This window comes from Cervus elaphus, chromosome 25, assembly GCF_910594005.1.
Source record: "Cervus elaphus chromosome 25, mCerEla1.1, whole genome shotgun sequence".
Taxonomy (NCBI): Eukaryota; Metazoa; Chordata; class Mammalia; order Artiodactyla; family Cervidae; genus Cervus; species Cervus elaphus.
Genome location: NC_057839.1, coordinates 15722333 through 15739855, shown reverse-complemented (window position 1 = coordinate 15739855; position 17523 = coordinate 15722333). Strand labels below are relative to the sequence as shown.

Here is a 17523-nt window from a genome sequence, read left to right as displayed (position 1 = left end):
AATCTAAAATTTTTTAAAGTAAGTAAACCGGATCTGAGAGGCACAGCTCTTCTCCACTTCACATTCCTTTCTAGCCTTTCTTGCCGCCCTTTCTTTTTTTCACCCTCAAAGGACAGAGTCATTTACCTGAGAGACCAGGTGTGCAAGCTGACAGATGCCCCCTCTTGATAGCCTTTCCTCTCAGCGTCTCGACAACACATGCACTCTCCTTCCCACGTGAGGTTCTGCCCACAGGGATTCGTGTATCAGGCTCTCAGATCCATGCGTAATTGTATATGCATGAGACATTCACCCTCCCCATAGGACTGATTCATTCTGCTCTAGATCCTGCCTGCTTCCCATTCTGCTTCTCCCCGCCCCCACCTCAGTTCTGCTTGAGTGGAGTGATGCTTGGCTCAGCGGGTTGCCCCTCCCAACGCATCACCTCCCATCGTTGAGTCTTCCTGTTGCACAGAGGGGTCAGTATAGGAAAAGAGACACAGAAGCCTTTTCAAAGAAAGCAACCCTTGGGGACAGAAAGCAGAGAAATGGGAGCCCAATCAGTTCAGCCTAGTTTTATAACTAGACTTGGGCGGTTTGCAGCTCTGCCTCGCAGTGTTAGGTGTCTGTCTGTCCCACTGCTGTTTGTCTCTATTTCTCTCTCTTTTTCAGCCTCTCCCTCCCTCTCTCTCTCTCCTCTCTCTCTGCTGACTTGAGTAGATTTTGAACACTGACTTATAGGAAGGGAGGAAAGGAGTATGTGAGAGAATACTTATTACTAAATGAACCAATTTCAGCATTAGAAATAATATTCCCAAAGCAGTACCAAAATGTTAGAACATAAACAAAACAAACCCAGCTGCAGGGGATTCTAATTAAGTCTAAGTTGACTTTTGCAACTTGAACAAGATATGTTTGTCCTGAGGAAATGGTATCTCAAGCTACCTATAGGATTAATTTCAACTGAAATTAATTTCAGTTAATTCCTAAGGATTACCTGATTGTTTTAAATAAAATAGCAAGGGGAAGCAGAAAGTCAAATCAAATTTTATGAACTGAAAATCTGAGGATAAAGATTGAAGGCCTTTATTAACACTGTACCTGGTGTAAGTGCTGGTCAAATTGAGCCTGGGGCTTCTTTCTCTTTTGTTCTTTCATGAAGTCATGTGCAATCCTATTCTTTTTTCCTTCACTTCCTGTTACATATTGAGTTTTTTTGCAGTTATTTATGTAAGAAATGGTGGTGCGTGGTTGAAAATCAAAGTGGCACCCTAGGGAATTCCCTGGCAGTCCAGTGGTTAGAGGTCTGTGCTTCCACAGCAGGGGGTATGAGTTCAGTCCCTGGTCAGGGAACTAAGATCCCACATGCCTTGTGGCATGGCCAAAAAAGAAAAGAAAGATACAACAGGGGGGAAAAAAAGGCAACTTACTGATAGTCTAAAAGTGAAATTCTCAATATCATATGTCTGGAAATCCTAGCACTAAACCTACTTAATATTAAACATTGAAAGAAGAGATAGTAACTGAACTGTACTCCAGTTGACTCTCAAGAATAGGTAAGTGCTTATATAAAGATACTGACTTTTTAACATTTTCAGTTCTGAGACTTATTTTAAAAAGCAGATTTTGTATTTCAGAAATCCCTCTTCATGACAATATCTGCCAATGCTTGTCTCATATCTAAGCCGAGGCCAAGTTCTTTTCTGTGCTCCCTTTGAGTATGTCTGTTCTGCTATCAGCTTCTGATTAGGAGAAGCTCGAGTGTTTTTGAATCTTTTGTTCTGCTCTATCGAATTAGTAATTGGAAAAAGGGGGGAAATTGTCAAAGTGTTTGATTCAGAAAGAATGAGTTAAGTTGGTTAATGAAAAAGTTAGTCAAAGCAGGAAATCGCCAAAAAATGATATGTACTTTAAACATTTTAATTTAACTTAAATTTATGTAAATTGACCAGCCTTTTGATGTAAGACCTTTATAAGACAGCTAATATAAACCGTAGTTACATAGTCATTCTTTGGTATTACCTCCATTGGATACTAAAATCCACAAATGCTCAAGTCTGTTACATAAAATGGCATCCTCTCCAATAGTTTAAATCATCTGTAGACTGCTTATAATACCTAATACAATGTAGTGAAAGTCGCTCGGTTGTGTCTCTTTGCAACCCTATGCAACAGTCCATGGAATTCTCCAGGCCAGAATATTGGAGTGGGTAGCCATTCCCTTCTCCAGGGGATCTTCCCAACCCAGGGATCCCAACCCAAGTCTCCGGCATTGCAGGCAGATTCTTTACCAGCTGAACCACCAGGGAAGTCCAATACAATGTAAATGCTTTGTAAATAGTTGTCAGTGTGGTAAATTCACGTCTTGCTTTATGGAGTTCCTGGGATTTTTTTTAATGTTTTCAGTCCTCAGTTGGTTGAATCTAAGGGTATACAGAAGACAGGGACACATAAGGCTGACTGTACTATGTTGTTTGTTTCCCATTTTTAGCTTCTTTATAGGTGAAGCAAAAACTGAAATCAATCTGTGTCTAGATTTTTATTATTTTCTTAACATTTAGAATCTTTTCACTTTACTGAATCGATAGGAATTTTAATTAGTAACTCACATTTATCAGTACTTTCCCAAGTATTCCATTCACTTTTCTTATAAACAAGGATGTTTTCTCTTTTCACACTCACTTTCCATCAGTTTAAATATTTGTTTAAATTAGTCAGTTATGGTATCAAGCCTAGTGAGGAGCACAGGTGTAGAACTAAACCCAGCTGGTGGAAGCCCAAGTGTCTGGGCATCCTAAAGAGGACAGCAAGCCCACATGGAAAGTGGTGAGCACCTAGCTGGCCAGCCCCCACACCAGCTTATTGTAAAGTGGACGTAGGAACACCAGGTTATTCCTCCAGCTGGCTGTGTGGAGTGTGGTTCAGACAGCTTGTGTGATTTTGTGAGTCAAGGGAAAATGTGGGTATAATGAGAAGACAAAGATAAAGAGGTACACATTTGATAGAAAGATGAATTCCTAGTCGAGCACCTAAGAGAAAGATGTGAACATTGATTAAACTGAGATTGAATATACTTAAGATTTACATCAGTGGATCACTCTGACATTTTGGTTCAACAGACATATAGGGTGTCCTAGTCCCCTTTGTGTTCATTTTTTCAGGGACAGTGAAAATCACTAGTGGGAAATGAATCTCAGATAACCCTTTGTTTAGGAAGCATCCTACTGGGTAGAGTTTACTGTGACTGGTAGCTCTTTAGGTAAATTATTCCTTAGTTTATCATTGCGTTTGTTTCAGAACAGCCTCATATAACCTATTACACACTTCTAATGATGATGGCTCTTTAGATAAATTATTAAGTATTTGCACATTGCCTCACCTGAGTTCAGACCTGTTCTCCCTCAATAATGAGATAAGTGACGAGTAACTTACGAGAAAAGGAGACTGTCCAAGACATTTTCCTTGTTGCTCATCATTTCCAGGTGGGGTTTGGAAGATCTTCCTCCTGATTACTTCTTTTCTGTACAGCATTTGAAGCTCCAAGGAGTCCATTGTCTTTTCCCAGACAGAACTGGTTCTGTAGAGTATTTGGGTGAGGCTTCTGGCAGAAATTCCATACAACCTGCTCATATTAGGGTAAAGTTGCTGGGCACCTCACCTGTGGGTCAGATGCACCAGAAATGTCTGTATACTCTGGACCCCTTTTCAGTTGAGAAATGCATTTCCTGTTCAAACAGACATAGGTGTAACTCATGCCGAGGTCTGTAGTGAAGAAATATGCTTCTCTTTGTAGCAGGGTGGGCAGCCCCCTATGACCTTCATATTTGTCTAGACATACTTCATATTTATCTAGAAAGTTTATGTGTGCATGCTAAGTTACTTCAGTCATGTCCAATTCTTTGCAACCCTATGGACTATAGTCCGCCAGGCTCCTCTATCCATGGGATTCTCCAGGCAAGAATACTGGAGTGGGTTGCCATGCCCTCCTCCAAGGGATCTTCCCAGCTCAGAGATTGAACCGGCATCTCTTCTGTCTCCTGCATTGGCAGGCGGGTTCTTTACCACTAGCGCCACCTGAGAAGCCCTATGAAAGTTAATGGGAAGTAAATTACTCTCAAGTTGGAAGTCAGCTGCTTTAAGAAACTATAATCTATGGTCTCTTTTTGTAGATCTCATGTGTATCATATAGAAAATTATTGCTTTAGTCAGTTGTGAAAAAATGCCTAATATATATCTAATGCTAGAAAGGCTTTAGCTCAGAATATGTTTGTACTTTTTTCATTGTTTTCCTGTTCTAACTTATATATTGGATTTTGTTCTGTTTATGAAAAAACTGAAAACAACAGCCAGCTATTGGAAAATAGCTCACTCTGGAGACTGTCCATATCCTTCAGCAGTTGAAATGAATTTGATGTCTTATGTGTGACCTGTAACCTTTATTGAAAGGATAAAAAAAAAAAATCAACCTAGCCAAAGGACTTTGACCTGAAATTGAATGTTGATAGTTGCCAGCATAGTTTATGTGGGCTGAATCCCAGCTGTTATGTGAACTTAAAAAAAAAGTGGGTGATCACATCCACCTCCCTGGCTTACTGTACCCAGAAACATCCCCTCTTCCTTTGAACCCCAACTCCTCGTGCTCCTTTCCAGGGCAGTCTATTTCGTTCGGCATAAGGAATCCCGGCAGAGGTTTGCCATGAAGAAGATTAATAAACAGAACCTCATCCTCCGAAACCAGATCCAGCAGGCCTTTGTGGAACGGGATATCCTGACTTTTGCAGAAAACCCTTTTGTGGTCAGCATGTATTGCTCCTTTGAGACCAGGCGCCACTTGTGCATGGTCATGGAATACGTGGAAGGTGAGTCAGTCTCTGACGCAGAGAACATAGCGCTGATACCCAAGGCCGCTGTCTGTGTGTGACTGACCCGTGCTTCACGGTGGTTGCACCCGCAGAGGAACCGAGGCTGGGCAATGAGATGGCAGTATTCCCAGTCATTATCTTCTGATAATTGCCTGTAAAGTGCCAGCTCTGTTATAACAAAGGGAAAATTAGTGCTACGTGAAAAAAAAGGTTGTTTTCCTTTTTAAATAGCCTTTCATCCTGAGTACCTCCTCTCAATTGGTCATTAAAGTTAGAATATAGGTGATGGGATTTTTCCTACTTATTTTTATCACGTATCATAAAAGCATTCATTACAGTGGATCCTCTTAAGGAATGTATTAAAAATATGTCCTTTTCAGTCTATGGTATTAAATTAAAAGTGAGTTAGAAGGAAGACACATTCAAGAAAATCTAGCTTCTAAAAAAAGTACAAATCAACTTATTTACAAAAGCAAAATATACTCACAGACATAGAAAACAAATTTCTGGCTTTCAAAGGGGAAAGAGGAGGGGGAATAAATTAGGACTATGGGGTTAACAGATATACACCACTATATATAAAATAGATAACAAGGATTTAGTGTATAGCACATGGAACTGTATTCAGTATCTTTTAATAACCTATCAATGGAAAGAATCAGAAGCTGTATACCTGAAACTAACATTATAAATCAACTACAGTTTAATTTTAAAAAGCTTGTTTTTCTTTTGGAAGTTCATGGTCTGTCTTTTAAATGCTCCAAGTAATGTTATTTCCATCAATTTTACATGAAATGTTTGAGTATTTCAGTAGCCATGCCTTATTAACATAAATAAAACTATAAAATGAATAGGTAAGCAAGGGCCAAAACAGTTTTTTCAAAGTATCTGCTTTAAGCCCTTGTAATTATTTGAACAGAATCCCAAAACTTCACAATTTGAAGGAACATTAAATAGCATTTTCATTTTGCAGGTGAATGAACTGAAACCCACGTTTCACTAGATACTTAGTGGTAGATACAAGACAAAAACATAATTTGCATGATTTCCACCCAATGTTCTTTTCACCACACCAATACTTTATTAACTTTTGCTGTGGTTATTTTAACAACAATCATTAATGTTTTCCACATGTTTAATATGTGTTGACAGCATCCTAAATTCTTTACATAGATTACTTCATTTAATCCTCACAATAAAAGGGATGACGTTATTCATATCCTGGCATAACAGACAAAGGGACCAAGACCAGTTTACCTAAGACGTCCCCACCTGTAAGAATCAAAGCTGGAATTTGAACTCAGGCAGCCTGATTCCAGAATCCATGTTTCAAAATGCTTTATTATATATTTTTAAATTAATTAATTTATTTTAATTGGAGGCTAATTACTTTACAATATTGTAGTGGTTTTTGCCATACATTGACATGAATCAGCCATGGGTTTTATTATATTTTAAATGGTCACACTGTTCCTAAAACACGTCATTAGTTCTTCAACTTTTTGTTTCACTTCAGGTCAAATCTGCTCCCTCATGAGCAGTGCTTCTTAAATAGACGTCTGTATTTTCTTCACAGCACATTTAAGTAGAAACATGATTACCTAACAGTCTCCACTTAAGAGCATGATGGACTTTGTGGTTAGAGGCCATTCTGTTTTGAAATTCTGCAATCTAAACTGGTGGTCTTTAATCCCAGCTGATACAGTACTTGCTAAGTCTTTTTTGTTCTGTTTTATAGGGGGTGACTGTGCTACCTTAATGAAGAACATGGGTCCTCTCCCTGTTGACATGGCCAGGATGTACTTTGCTGAGACGGTCCTGGCCTTGGAATATCTACATAATTATGGAATTGTACATAGGGATTTGAAACCAGACAAGTATGTCACTGATGCAATATGTCTGTTTTTCACATAATACAAATTTTTGTCTTTAAAAAATGTTTTCTTTTAATGCTGCTTTGCATGTTTAAAAATTCTCCCATAATGTTCCCCAAAGTTATTTTTAGCAACATTTATAATTTTTGTATAATCTTTTTAAAGGTTATGATGTTTATAATGATAGCTTATAAGAAACAAACAAAAGAGTATAAAACCAGGGTTAATTAATTTTTTTAAGGTTTTTATTATGTAAATAATAGGTACATAGAATGCCATGAGTTGTTTTCTGGGTAGTTTATGCATTTAGAATCATATTTAGATAATTCTTTTCTCCTCCAAGATGATATTCTTATAGAATCCATTCTATTTTATTCATAATTTATTATTTAATTTTTAATCTATGTGGAGCTCATTTTGGTGTCTGATTTGAGATACAGATACACTGTTTTCCCACCAAAGTCTAGGTAGTCTTCTTGACACCGTTTATTAAATGTTTCATGCTTTCTCCACTAATTTGAGATGCCTCTAGAAGTATTTTTTCAGTGTGCTGAAAACTTTATGATAAAATTAACTCATGCTCATTCCAGAAGATTTGGGAAGTACAAAAAAAAAAAAAAAATCACAAAATTACCAAACACAACTATAGAATTTCAGCATATATCCTTCCGATAGCTTTATTTTTTAGACTCCTCCTTTAATTTTTTAAATTATTAAAATTTCCTATGCCACTTAAAATGAAAACAAATTTAAACTCTAAATTCATAAAGCTTTCAAATGTGCATTCTTTGCATGTATAAGAGATGTAGGTCTTGTCTTTAGTGAATAGAAATTTAAGTTTGAGTCAGAAGTTAAAATCTGAAACAACACTACGTTTTTCTTCCAAGTTCTTTATCTTACTTGAATCACAGATTGGTAGCTTATCTTAGTTGTTGATGTGTAACACAGGATTATCAGTAGCCCTTTCTCAGTTATTTTTTTATTCTGAAAATGCAAAGATGTCAGAGTTCCATACTTGAATTTTTCTGAGTTGCAATTTGTAAGTGATCCTGTATGTAGATGCTCCAGGGAAGACGAGCGGGTCCCAATCTCTAGCCCTCCGTTGTGGATTACACTCAGCTGCCAGATACATATTAATATATTTAACATCTTTGTGTGACTTCATCTCTTTGCAGGCTGGATTTTGTAATAAGACTGATACCTATATACTACATAGTCTTAAAAACTGTCAGTGGAAGGGAGAAAAGTAAAAACAAAAAAATGAGCTTCAAAGGAGTATTGTCATATATGTCCTTCTGCTTCACAGTTTGTTGGTCACCTCCATGGGGCACATAAAGCTGACAGATTTTGGATTATCCAAGGTGGGACTCATGAGCATGACTACCAATCTTTATGAGGGTCATATTGAGAAGGACGCCCGAGAGTTCCTGGACAAGCAGGTAAGGTTGCATGTTGCTCAGTTCTAGTAAGTGTTAGTCCTGTGGTCGGGTCTGACTCTTTGTGACCCCATGGACCAGAGCCCACCAGGCTTCTCTGTCCATGGGATTCTCCAGGCAGGAATACTGAAGTGGGTTATCATTTCTGATACAAAGTACAGCATTGCCAATGAGATTCAGAACCAAAACTTGCCTAGGCTGTCTTCATTTTAGCGCTGGGGCTTTAGATGTCTTGATAAGCCTTACATTTAATAAAGTGCAAATTGCTCCCATTTTTCTCTCAGGACCTCTTTGAACTATAGGTCCCTCCACATCCCTCCCCCAGCATTATGGTCTGTTAGTAAGATGAATGATCTAATTGCTCACAAGTGAGAGTGTGAGAGAGACAAATGGAAAACTGTTTTTGTAAGGAATTTTGGAGTCTCAGTAGAGTCCTCATGAAATTCATGATGCGTCGTACAATCACGGGTGCTAAACTCCGAGCCATGGACCATTTCTCTTTAAGCACGCCTCATTACCATGTGCCCACAATCTGTTCATTGTACAGTTACTTAAGGTGAACATGTCTCAACCATCAGGCTTTTATGAAGTAACCAGGATGTGAATGTATTTCGGTCGTATAAATACTAAAACTCTCTGAGAGTGACAGATGAAAAAAATACAGTATTATTTTAAATTTCAGGGATTACAAATGTTTTTGCAAAGTAAATAAAAAGGTACTCAAATTTGAAATTAGATATTACACACAGTTTTCTGTTAAAGCAGCATTTTAAGCTTTGCTTTTTTTTTTTTTTGGTATTTAAGTAATTCATTGCCTTTGGTATGATAGAAAATGATTTAGAATCTCTGGTCTTAAGTTCTTTGTCCATGTGGTTGAGCAGGTGCACTCTAGGCAAAATAATTGATATTGAGCCATCTTGCTCATTTTAATTTGTGTCTAATATTCCAATTATTCTAATATTGCAATTATCTTTTAGGTCTGTGGCACACCTGAATACATTGCACCAGAAGTGATTCTGAGGCAGGGCTACGGGAAGCCAGTGGACTGGTGGGCCATGGGGATTATCCTCTATGAATTTCTGGTTGGATGCGTGCCGTTCTTTGGGGACACTCCAGAAGAGCTATTTGGACAAGTCATCAGTGGTAAATATTGTCAGGAGTTATCTCTAGGCTACCATTGGGAAGCAGCTTTTTAATGTAATTCTGGGGAGTATTACTGTTTTTATTACTAAAATGTTAACCTTTATCAAATGCTTTAGCCAACAAATTAAAAGAACTCACTCATCATAGCATGAAACTGACTTTCACAATCTCAACGGAGCCATTTGTGTTGGAAATTGATCTGAAGTTTTGTTAACGTGGAATTTAGAAATGTACTAGCGATGTAACTGATTTTTATGGTGTGCTTTATCTGCAAAAGAAATTAGTGTGGGATTTGCAAATGATTTCGCTGCTGTCCAGTCTTCCTTTCCATAATAGGAGAGTTTCACCAGGGAAGAAAAGGTTAATGTGGGTAACATTTGCATAAATGGGGAAAATGGCTATTGGCACAGTGAAGAAATTAGCAAAAATGTAATAAACCCTAAAACAAATGTCTACCAAATAATAAATAATGAGAATGGGGAGGAAGCAAATTTAATCCACAGATTGTTAATGATTTCATTGGTAGTTGTTATGGTGTAATGTTATTTCTTAACAGCTGTTCATCTTTCATTTAAATTCAATAACCTTTAGATCTTAACCTGCAAGCTGACCCTAACTATTGTTATGTGGCTTGTGGCAAAACTAAATGATAATTAAATAGGCCTATTACTACCCTACCTGCTGTTTTTATAAATTTTCCTGAAGCAGAGATCAGAAAGGCCTCTCTTACTCAAAGTTTGTTAGTCATCACTCACATCTTCACCCACCTCTGGTCCCTTCTGGACTATACTTAGAAGGCCCAACGGTGGAAATAGGGGGATAATTCCTTTTGGTATAAGGAACCTTTTAATCACAGCATTATTTTCTGTCACTGACTTTGAAAGCCAGGCATCTTTGTAAACTTAAACAAAGTAGATTTGCGAGTTGCCTGCAGTGTATAACCCTTTTATACAATATCTGAGCTCTTTATGGATTTATAACTAGACTGTCTGCTGATATACCAAGGCCTGAGCGGCAAGAGGAATCAACTGTTTAATTAACACAAGCAGCCAATGCTGGCTTTGCTTTCTCAGTGCCTTGCGGCTCAGCTGCATATTCATGTTTTATTTTCCAAATCAGATTTAAACTGCAGCGGAGGAAGCTAGAGGCAGGCACACACAGAAATAACTCATGTTTTTATTGCATTTCCATACACACAAGCATGCACACCTATCTTCAGGCGAACTCCTTGAGAATGTAGAACCTATTTTAATATTTATGGCAGATTTTAAATACTTCCATTACTACAATTTCTTTGGGTTCTTTTCTTCTTCTTCAATCTTAGCATTTTAACCTTTCCTTTGTCTCTGGAAATAGTTATTTTCACAAAATTATTTTTTACTCCTCAAAGCAAAAGAACTCTAGAGCTGTGGCCAGATTCTCAGTTAAGTATGATAGCAGAAGAGAAAATCTGACTCCCCATGATCCCTGGGTGGGCGATTGCCTTAACCATAGGAGTTTAGAGTTTCCACTATATTGAACCCTCTTAACATCAAGAGAACTAATTTGCAGTGTCAGTTCTACCAAAGAAAAATGAATCAAAAAGGTAAATGAGAGATACTCATTTGAAATGTTCTCATGCTGGCTTGTTGAAAGTAGTACTATACATATCTTGTGCAAGAGTGCTTCTCACACTTGACTGATCCTAGGAATCAACTGAAGGAATCAGCTGTGGATTCCGATTAAGCTGGTGGAATGGAACTTGAAGTTCTGCATTTCTGACTCCTGGATGCTATCCATACTGTTGGGATGTGGACCACCATTTGAGCAATACAATCTATCACCTATTTTTCTTCTTTCTAGATGAGATCAACTGGCCTGAAAAGGATGAGGCACCACCTCCTGATGCCCAGGATCTGATTACCTTGCTCCTCAGGCAGAATCCCCTGGAGAGACTGGGAACAGGTTAGAGCACGTGTGTTTTAATTTTGCTAATATGCAGGAAATAATGTCAGTGTGAAGCACTCAGAGGTTTGTATTTTTGTTTTGTTTTTTGCATGGGAAACATCTGTTGATTGACTCAGAATATGACTACAATACAGTAAACAATATTTACATGATTCAGAGCAGTGTGTACACTATGAGGGTTGGTGGCTGTTGTTTTGTTGTTGTTCTTTTTTGGAAAGCAGAAATTTTTCTTACTTTGTTTCAGTCAATAAAATATATCTGGAAGAAAACTTTAAGGGCAAAGGGCACATGTAACTCTTCTGTCTTGAAAAGCATGAATCTTAAAAATTTGAAACAGAAGATTAGGAACTTGGAGAGTTTTTTTTCCCTAGAAGGATTTGACCCAGCAGTTGCTATCTGCAAGTTTTGAAACAGATTATCAGTACTTGAACTAATTACTAGAAACAAGTGCCTTGGGTTGAACCATACTATTCTATCATGGTGATCGGTACCGTGGCCCAAGAAAGAGGGTTAAAAAACATTAACTTTCAAGATAAAGGAGATAGTAGATTTATTTCTTGCTGATTATTTTTTGTGACTGTTCTACCAGTTTTTTGTTTCTCCAAACTCCTTTTCCTTTTCTTCCTTATATTCTTAATAGACAGACTTAGAGATTGCAATACAGTCCTAGCCAACTCCAGTATGTGAATTTACCGAGATGAGACTAAATATTAAATACACATAATGTACACACATGCACACACACATACAGCACACATCGCACATACACACTGTATTGATAAAAATTTTCATCCATGACAATTGTTGCCTTGCTGGGTTGTTTATTCTGAGCTGTTTCATCCTACCCCATTTTACTAGAAAGATAAGAAAATGCTGATGAGATCATTCTCTCACCCAGTTTTTTCTAGACAGAAATCATTTGCAAAAACTCCAAATAAACAATATCTTACATTGTTCTCCACTTTTGCTCAGAGCTTCCTCAGTTGGAGAGCTCTTTTTCTTGCTTAAGTATGGAATGCTGTGCTACCCAGAGTTTCTGAGGATGCATTAAAACCCCTGGATCCGATCTTTGTTTTGTAAATAAAGTTTTACTGAATCACAGCAGTGCTGGTCACTTGCACATTATCTATGGCTGTCTTCATGCTGCTTGGCCGAGTTGAGTAGTCATGACCAACTCATGGCCCACGAGGCCTAAAACATTTACTGTCTGGCTCTTGTCAGAAAAACATTGAAGACCCTGCCCTAGAGAATCCAAGAAGCTTTCATGGTTTTTTTGGGGGGCGCACACTATGAGGCTTGTGGGATCTCAGTTCCCCGACCAGGGATTGAACCCAGGTCAATGCCAGTGAAAGCCAGTGTCCTAACCACCGTACCACCAGGGAATTCCCAAGACGTTTTAAAATCAGAACTCAATAGGAAAACTAATTTGAGTTGAGTTTTGTACTAGAGTGCCTGCCTGCATGCTAAGTCACTTCAGTCGTGTCTGATTTTGTGACCACATGGGCTATAACTTGCCAGGCTCCTCTGTCCATGGGATTCTCCAGGCAAGAAGACCGGAGTGGGTTGCCATGCCTTTCTCCAGGGGACCTTCCCGACCCAGGAATTGAACTGTGTCTCTTCCATCTCCTGCACTGACAGGCCGATTCTTTACCACCGGTGCCACCTGGGAAGCCTTTATGCTAGAGTGCCATGTGCTTTTTGCTTTCTTCCATGGATAAGTGGGCCTTTCACTAGGAAAGGTGATATAACAGAAGCTAAAGGCATAAACTCTGGAGTCAGGTTGCCTGGGTTTAAATCCGAACTCTGTGATGACGAGCAGGTTGTTTCCCTTTCTGTGCCTCATCTGTAAAATGGAGCTGATAAAAGGTCTACATCCCAGGATTACTGTGAGGATAGAAGATCGCCAACTCTGTCTACTGGGACCAGATGTGACCCTGTTGCTGGTGTTGTCAATTTTTATTTTTCTGCATGTATAAGCCCATGCTTTCCCCTTTGGCAGATGAGATTTAGGAATGGTTGATGGTGCTCCCACCTTTGAGCTGATTGAACTCTTTGAACAGAATTCTTTATCTTTCTTGTCACCCTATTTGGATTTCCTTTTGTCTGAAGTGACTAGCAAACTGGTTATTTCCCTCTGTCTGTGATCTACCGTCGGATTTGCTTTATGGTCCAAGAGATAAGCATAGCTGTCCAAGAGTGAGAGTCAGGGCTCTGTGTGGTGCAGAGATTTGAGAGGTGGTTTTACTCACTGGAGTCAAATATGAGAAGCAGAGGCATTTTAAGAGTGCCCTGCAACAATACAAATACCTGTTTGTATAGTCTAATCAACTGTCCAGGGAAGTATTGTTCTAAGGGAGAGCTAAAAATGTATTGGAATCATATCAACACTTCTGCTAAAGAGCTCTCTTCAGTGTTCGCACATCACTTTGGAGAGTTTTCCTATCTTCTCTGCCCATTTCCCTCTCCTAGGAACGTGTGGGCTCTCGATTGGTCTTTACTTGGCAAGACAGGGCTATGGATGGTGGTCAGAACATCCACGTCTGTACATTATACGCTGCAAGTTTTCTTTGCACATTTTCTCCTTGACTGCTGGTTTCAGTCTTTTCGGGGTTTGACAGATTGAGAAACAAATCTTCTAGCAGAAGCTTGCAAAAGACTTTAAAAGACCCTGCCCAAGCTCTTAGCATTGTCGAGGAGAACTTGCCAAACAGGCAGGTCCAATGTGCTAAGTCCCAGTAGGGCCCAGAGAGCAAGTCTGAGAATCCCGCAAGTCTGCCATGCTGCTTCCAATGACAGTGTTTTGGATTTGATGCATATTAAGAGGGCAAAATAATGCACGAAAATGTGCGAATGCACGTTTGCCCGAGAGACTAGAGAGGCTGAGAAAAGGAGTGTGAAGAGCATAATGGATGTTTAAGAAAATTCTGTGAAAGGAGAGAAAAGCTCAAGGGAGAACACTAGTGCCAAACCCTAACTTGCAATTTGGGACCTTGTCGTATTTGAACTTGACTTTTGAACTTGGAGAAGATTGAGTGCAGCTGGGCTCACTGGCCTTGAGACCTGCTCAGATGTGACTGACTCCCACCCATGAGCCAGCTGGGAGGTCGTAAGTCATTTCTTCATTGCCTGGAGTCTCAGTGTCCTAATCTGTGGAAATAAGCACGTTACACACCTCACAGGATTATTGCAGGACTGAGTGCAGGCACGTTGGAGGAGGTATGTGGTTACACTGATCTGGTGCATAACAGGAGCGCAAGAAACGGCCACTTTCCCTTCCTTTACCTTTCTGGTGAATTCTTACGGTGAGAGTGACATTTGTGTGAGTTCCTGTGTCTGATGATTTGTATTTGGCTCATAAAGCCACCATCTATATTATTCCAAGAGGTTGCTGTTCAGTCGCCCAGTCACGTCTGTCTCTCTGTGATCCCATGGACTGCAGTACGCCAGGCCTCCCTGTTCCTCACCATCTCCTGGAGTTTGCCCAAGTTCATGTTCATTGCATCAGTGATGCCATCCAGCCATCTCATCCTCTGATGCCCTCTTTTCCTTCTGCCCTCAATCTTTCCCAGCATAAGGGACTTTTCCAATGAATCATCTTTTCGCATCAGATAACCAAAATACTGGAGCTTCAGTGTCAGTCCTTCCAGTGAATATTCAGGGTTGATTTCCCTTAAGATTGACTGGTTTGATCTCCTTGCTGTCCAAGGGACTTTCAGGAGTCTTCTCCAGCACTACAGTTCGAAGACATCAATTCTTTGGCACTCTGCCGCCTTTATGGTCCAGCTCTCACAACTGTACGTGACCACTGAGAAGACCACAGCCTTGACTACACGGACCTTCATCAGCAGAGTAACATCTCTGCTTTTCAACACACTCTCTAGGTTTGAGGTTGTGCCATGTGTGTGCTTAGTCGTTCAGTTTTGTCGAACTCTGCAACCCCATGGACTGTAGCCTGCCAGACTCCTCTGTCCATGGGGATTTTTCCAAGCAAGAATATTGGAGTGGGTTGCCATGTCCTCTTCCAGGGGATCTTCCCAGCCCAGGGATCAAACTCAGGTCTCCCACATTGCAGGCGGATTCTTTGTCTGAGCCACCAGGGAAGCCCACGAATACTGGAGTAGGTAGTCCATCCCCTCTCTAGGGATGACTTCCCGACTCAGAAATTGAACTGGGGTCTCCTGCATTGCAGGTGGATTCTTTACCAGCTGAGCTACCCGGGAAGCCCCAGGATTGAGGTTGTTAGCCCAGGGTTAATTTTTCTCTGGTATGTCCTTTTGATTCTTTTGCTCCCCCTCTCTCCAAAAGTGCATGAAAAACAGGGCTCAGTGATAAGCAGCTGCTCTCAGTGGGGCACAGAGGCCAATGGTGAGACCTGGGCCCTGGGTCGGCAGTGGGCTGGGCTCCCCGGGGAGGGCCCATTTGTCATTCTCTATAGAGAGCAAGTGAAGGCTCTCACCAATACGAGTGCCAAGGTGTGGGTCAGGGAGCAAACACTCTGGATATGGTCTGCAAGTGTCTTTTGAGCCTTTGGGTCCAGAGAACTATGCTTTGCTGGCTAAAGTTGAGTGACCTGGATGTTCCAGAGTGGTCATTTGATGAGGCCCCAAGAGTGGCAGCTGAAGTCATAATCGTTGCTGAATAGTGCTTGGTAGGCCACTAGGTAGGACCTGACTCTTTGGACCTGTGTCACTGGCACAGTGAGGGAATTGAATTGACGCATATTTTAGCCCTTTGATCGTCTCCAAGCAAAGATCACCGGAAGAAACTGTCCCTGGCCTGTGGATGGGGATGTTTGTTGGGGTAGATGAGAACCAGAATGCAGAGGACTGGAGCTGGATTAGGCAGACATGCTGGGGAGCTGGGTGTATGGCTCCTTTCCCAATATCCACAGTTGTGAATCTGTTTGCAACTTGATGCGAGAGAGAGGGCAGGGTAGGATCCAGACTAAACCAGGCCTCCCCTTACATGGCATGTGGTGCTGTGGCGCTGAGGATGGACCGGTGGTTTTTAGACAGACCTCAGCTCAGCCCCTCCAACCCTTGCTCACTGGATGATCTTGACCCAGTACGGTTTACTGATTATTTGCTTTACCCATCCAAAAAATGGAGTGGACAGTGCCTACAATGAGGCATTACTTTCAGTGGTTTAATTAAAAGAAGCAAGTTGCCTCTTGTCTCTAGTGTAATACTTGTCAAAGTTGGCCCTCAAATCCCAGCTGCTGATGCTGTTGCTCTCAACATCAGACTTGAGTATCATGCTGAAAAACAAGGAAAAAGCCTACTGAATTCTAGATGAAGATTCTAGTCAAATACTTTGTAAAGAACCCATTCTCCCTTTTGGAGGGTGATTTTTTCACTTAGCATTTTTCTCTTCGTTCCATCATTTTCAAAACATTGGTTTCCCTTGGCTGGTTTGGAGCCCGAGACAACCTGCTCCTTGTGCTGAAGGGAGGCCCAGTGAGGACAGAAAGATGACTTTGAACTTCACAGATACCTCCCCTGCCCCAAGATTTTTCATTCGGCTTGCATTTCTCATTCTATTCCTTTTGTACCCCACCGAGGACAGGATGAGAAGCATGGGTAACAACTGCACTAAAGAGGCATTTGAAACCCATGTCGAGGGACATCTCCTGGTTGGGAGACGGATTAGATCCTGGTACTAGTCTTGTGAGAAGTATCTCTTCCTGAAATTGTTTCAAGATTGAATTTTCCTTATCTCTCCCATCAACAGTGTGCATGTTGGTGGTAGGATGGGGGTGTGATTCTCGTGGTGAGATTTTTATAACATGTGTACCTTCTCTTTACATGGGAAAGTGAAAGTCGTTCAGTCGTGTCCGACTCTTTGCAACACCATGGACTATACAGTCCATGGAATTCTCTAGGCCAGAATACTGGAGTGGGTAGCCTTACCCTTCTCCAGGGGACCTTCCCAACCCAAGGATCGAATCCAGGTCTCCCACACTGCAGGCAGATTCTTTACCAGCTGAACCACAAAGGAAGCCCAAGAATACTGGAGTAGGTAGCCTATCCCTTCTCCAGAGGATCTTCCCAACACAGGAATCAAACTGGGGTCTCCTGCATTGCAGGCGAATTCTTTACCAACTCAGCTATCGGGGAAGAAAGTATACTATACAGTCCATGGAATTCTCCAGACCAGAATGCTAGAATGGGTAGCCTTTCCCTTCTCCAGGGGGTCTTCCCAACCCAGAGATCGAACCCAGGTCTCCCACATTGCAGGTGGATTCTTTACCAGCTGAGCCACAAGGGAAGCCCCTTTACAAGG

General features: G+C 40.7%; 1 protein-coding gene across 12 annotated transcripts in view; it reads left to right on the top strand.

Moving 5' to 3' along the window:
• MAST4 (microtubule associated serine/threonine kinase family member 4) overlaps positions 1-17523 on the top strand; it is a 603634-nt gene that overhangs the window by 554698 nt on the left and 31413 nt on the right. For all 12 annotated transcript variants that reach the window (XM_043887657.1, XM_043887656.1, XM_043887655.1 and 9 more), the window contains 5 exons: positions 4630-4838; positions 6580-6718; positions 8022-8154; positions 9129-9294; positions 11137-11238. In XM_043887657.1, coding sequence (XP_043743592.1) covers positions 4630-4838; positions 6580-6718; positions 8022-8154; positions 9129-9294; positions 11137-11238 — 749 coding nt within the window. The remainder of the gene's footprint in view (positions 1-4629; positions 4839-6579; positions 6719-8021; positions 8155-9128; positions 9295-11136; positions 11239-17523) is intronic.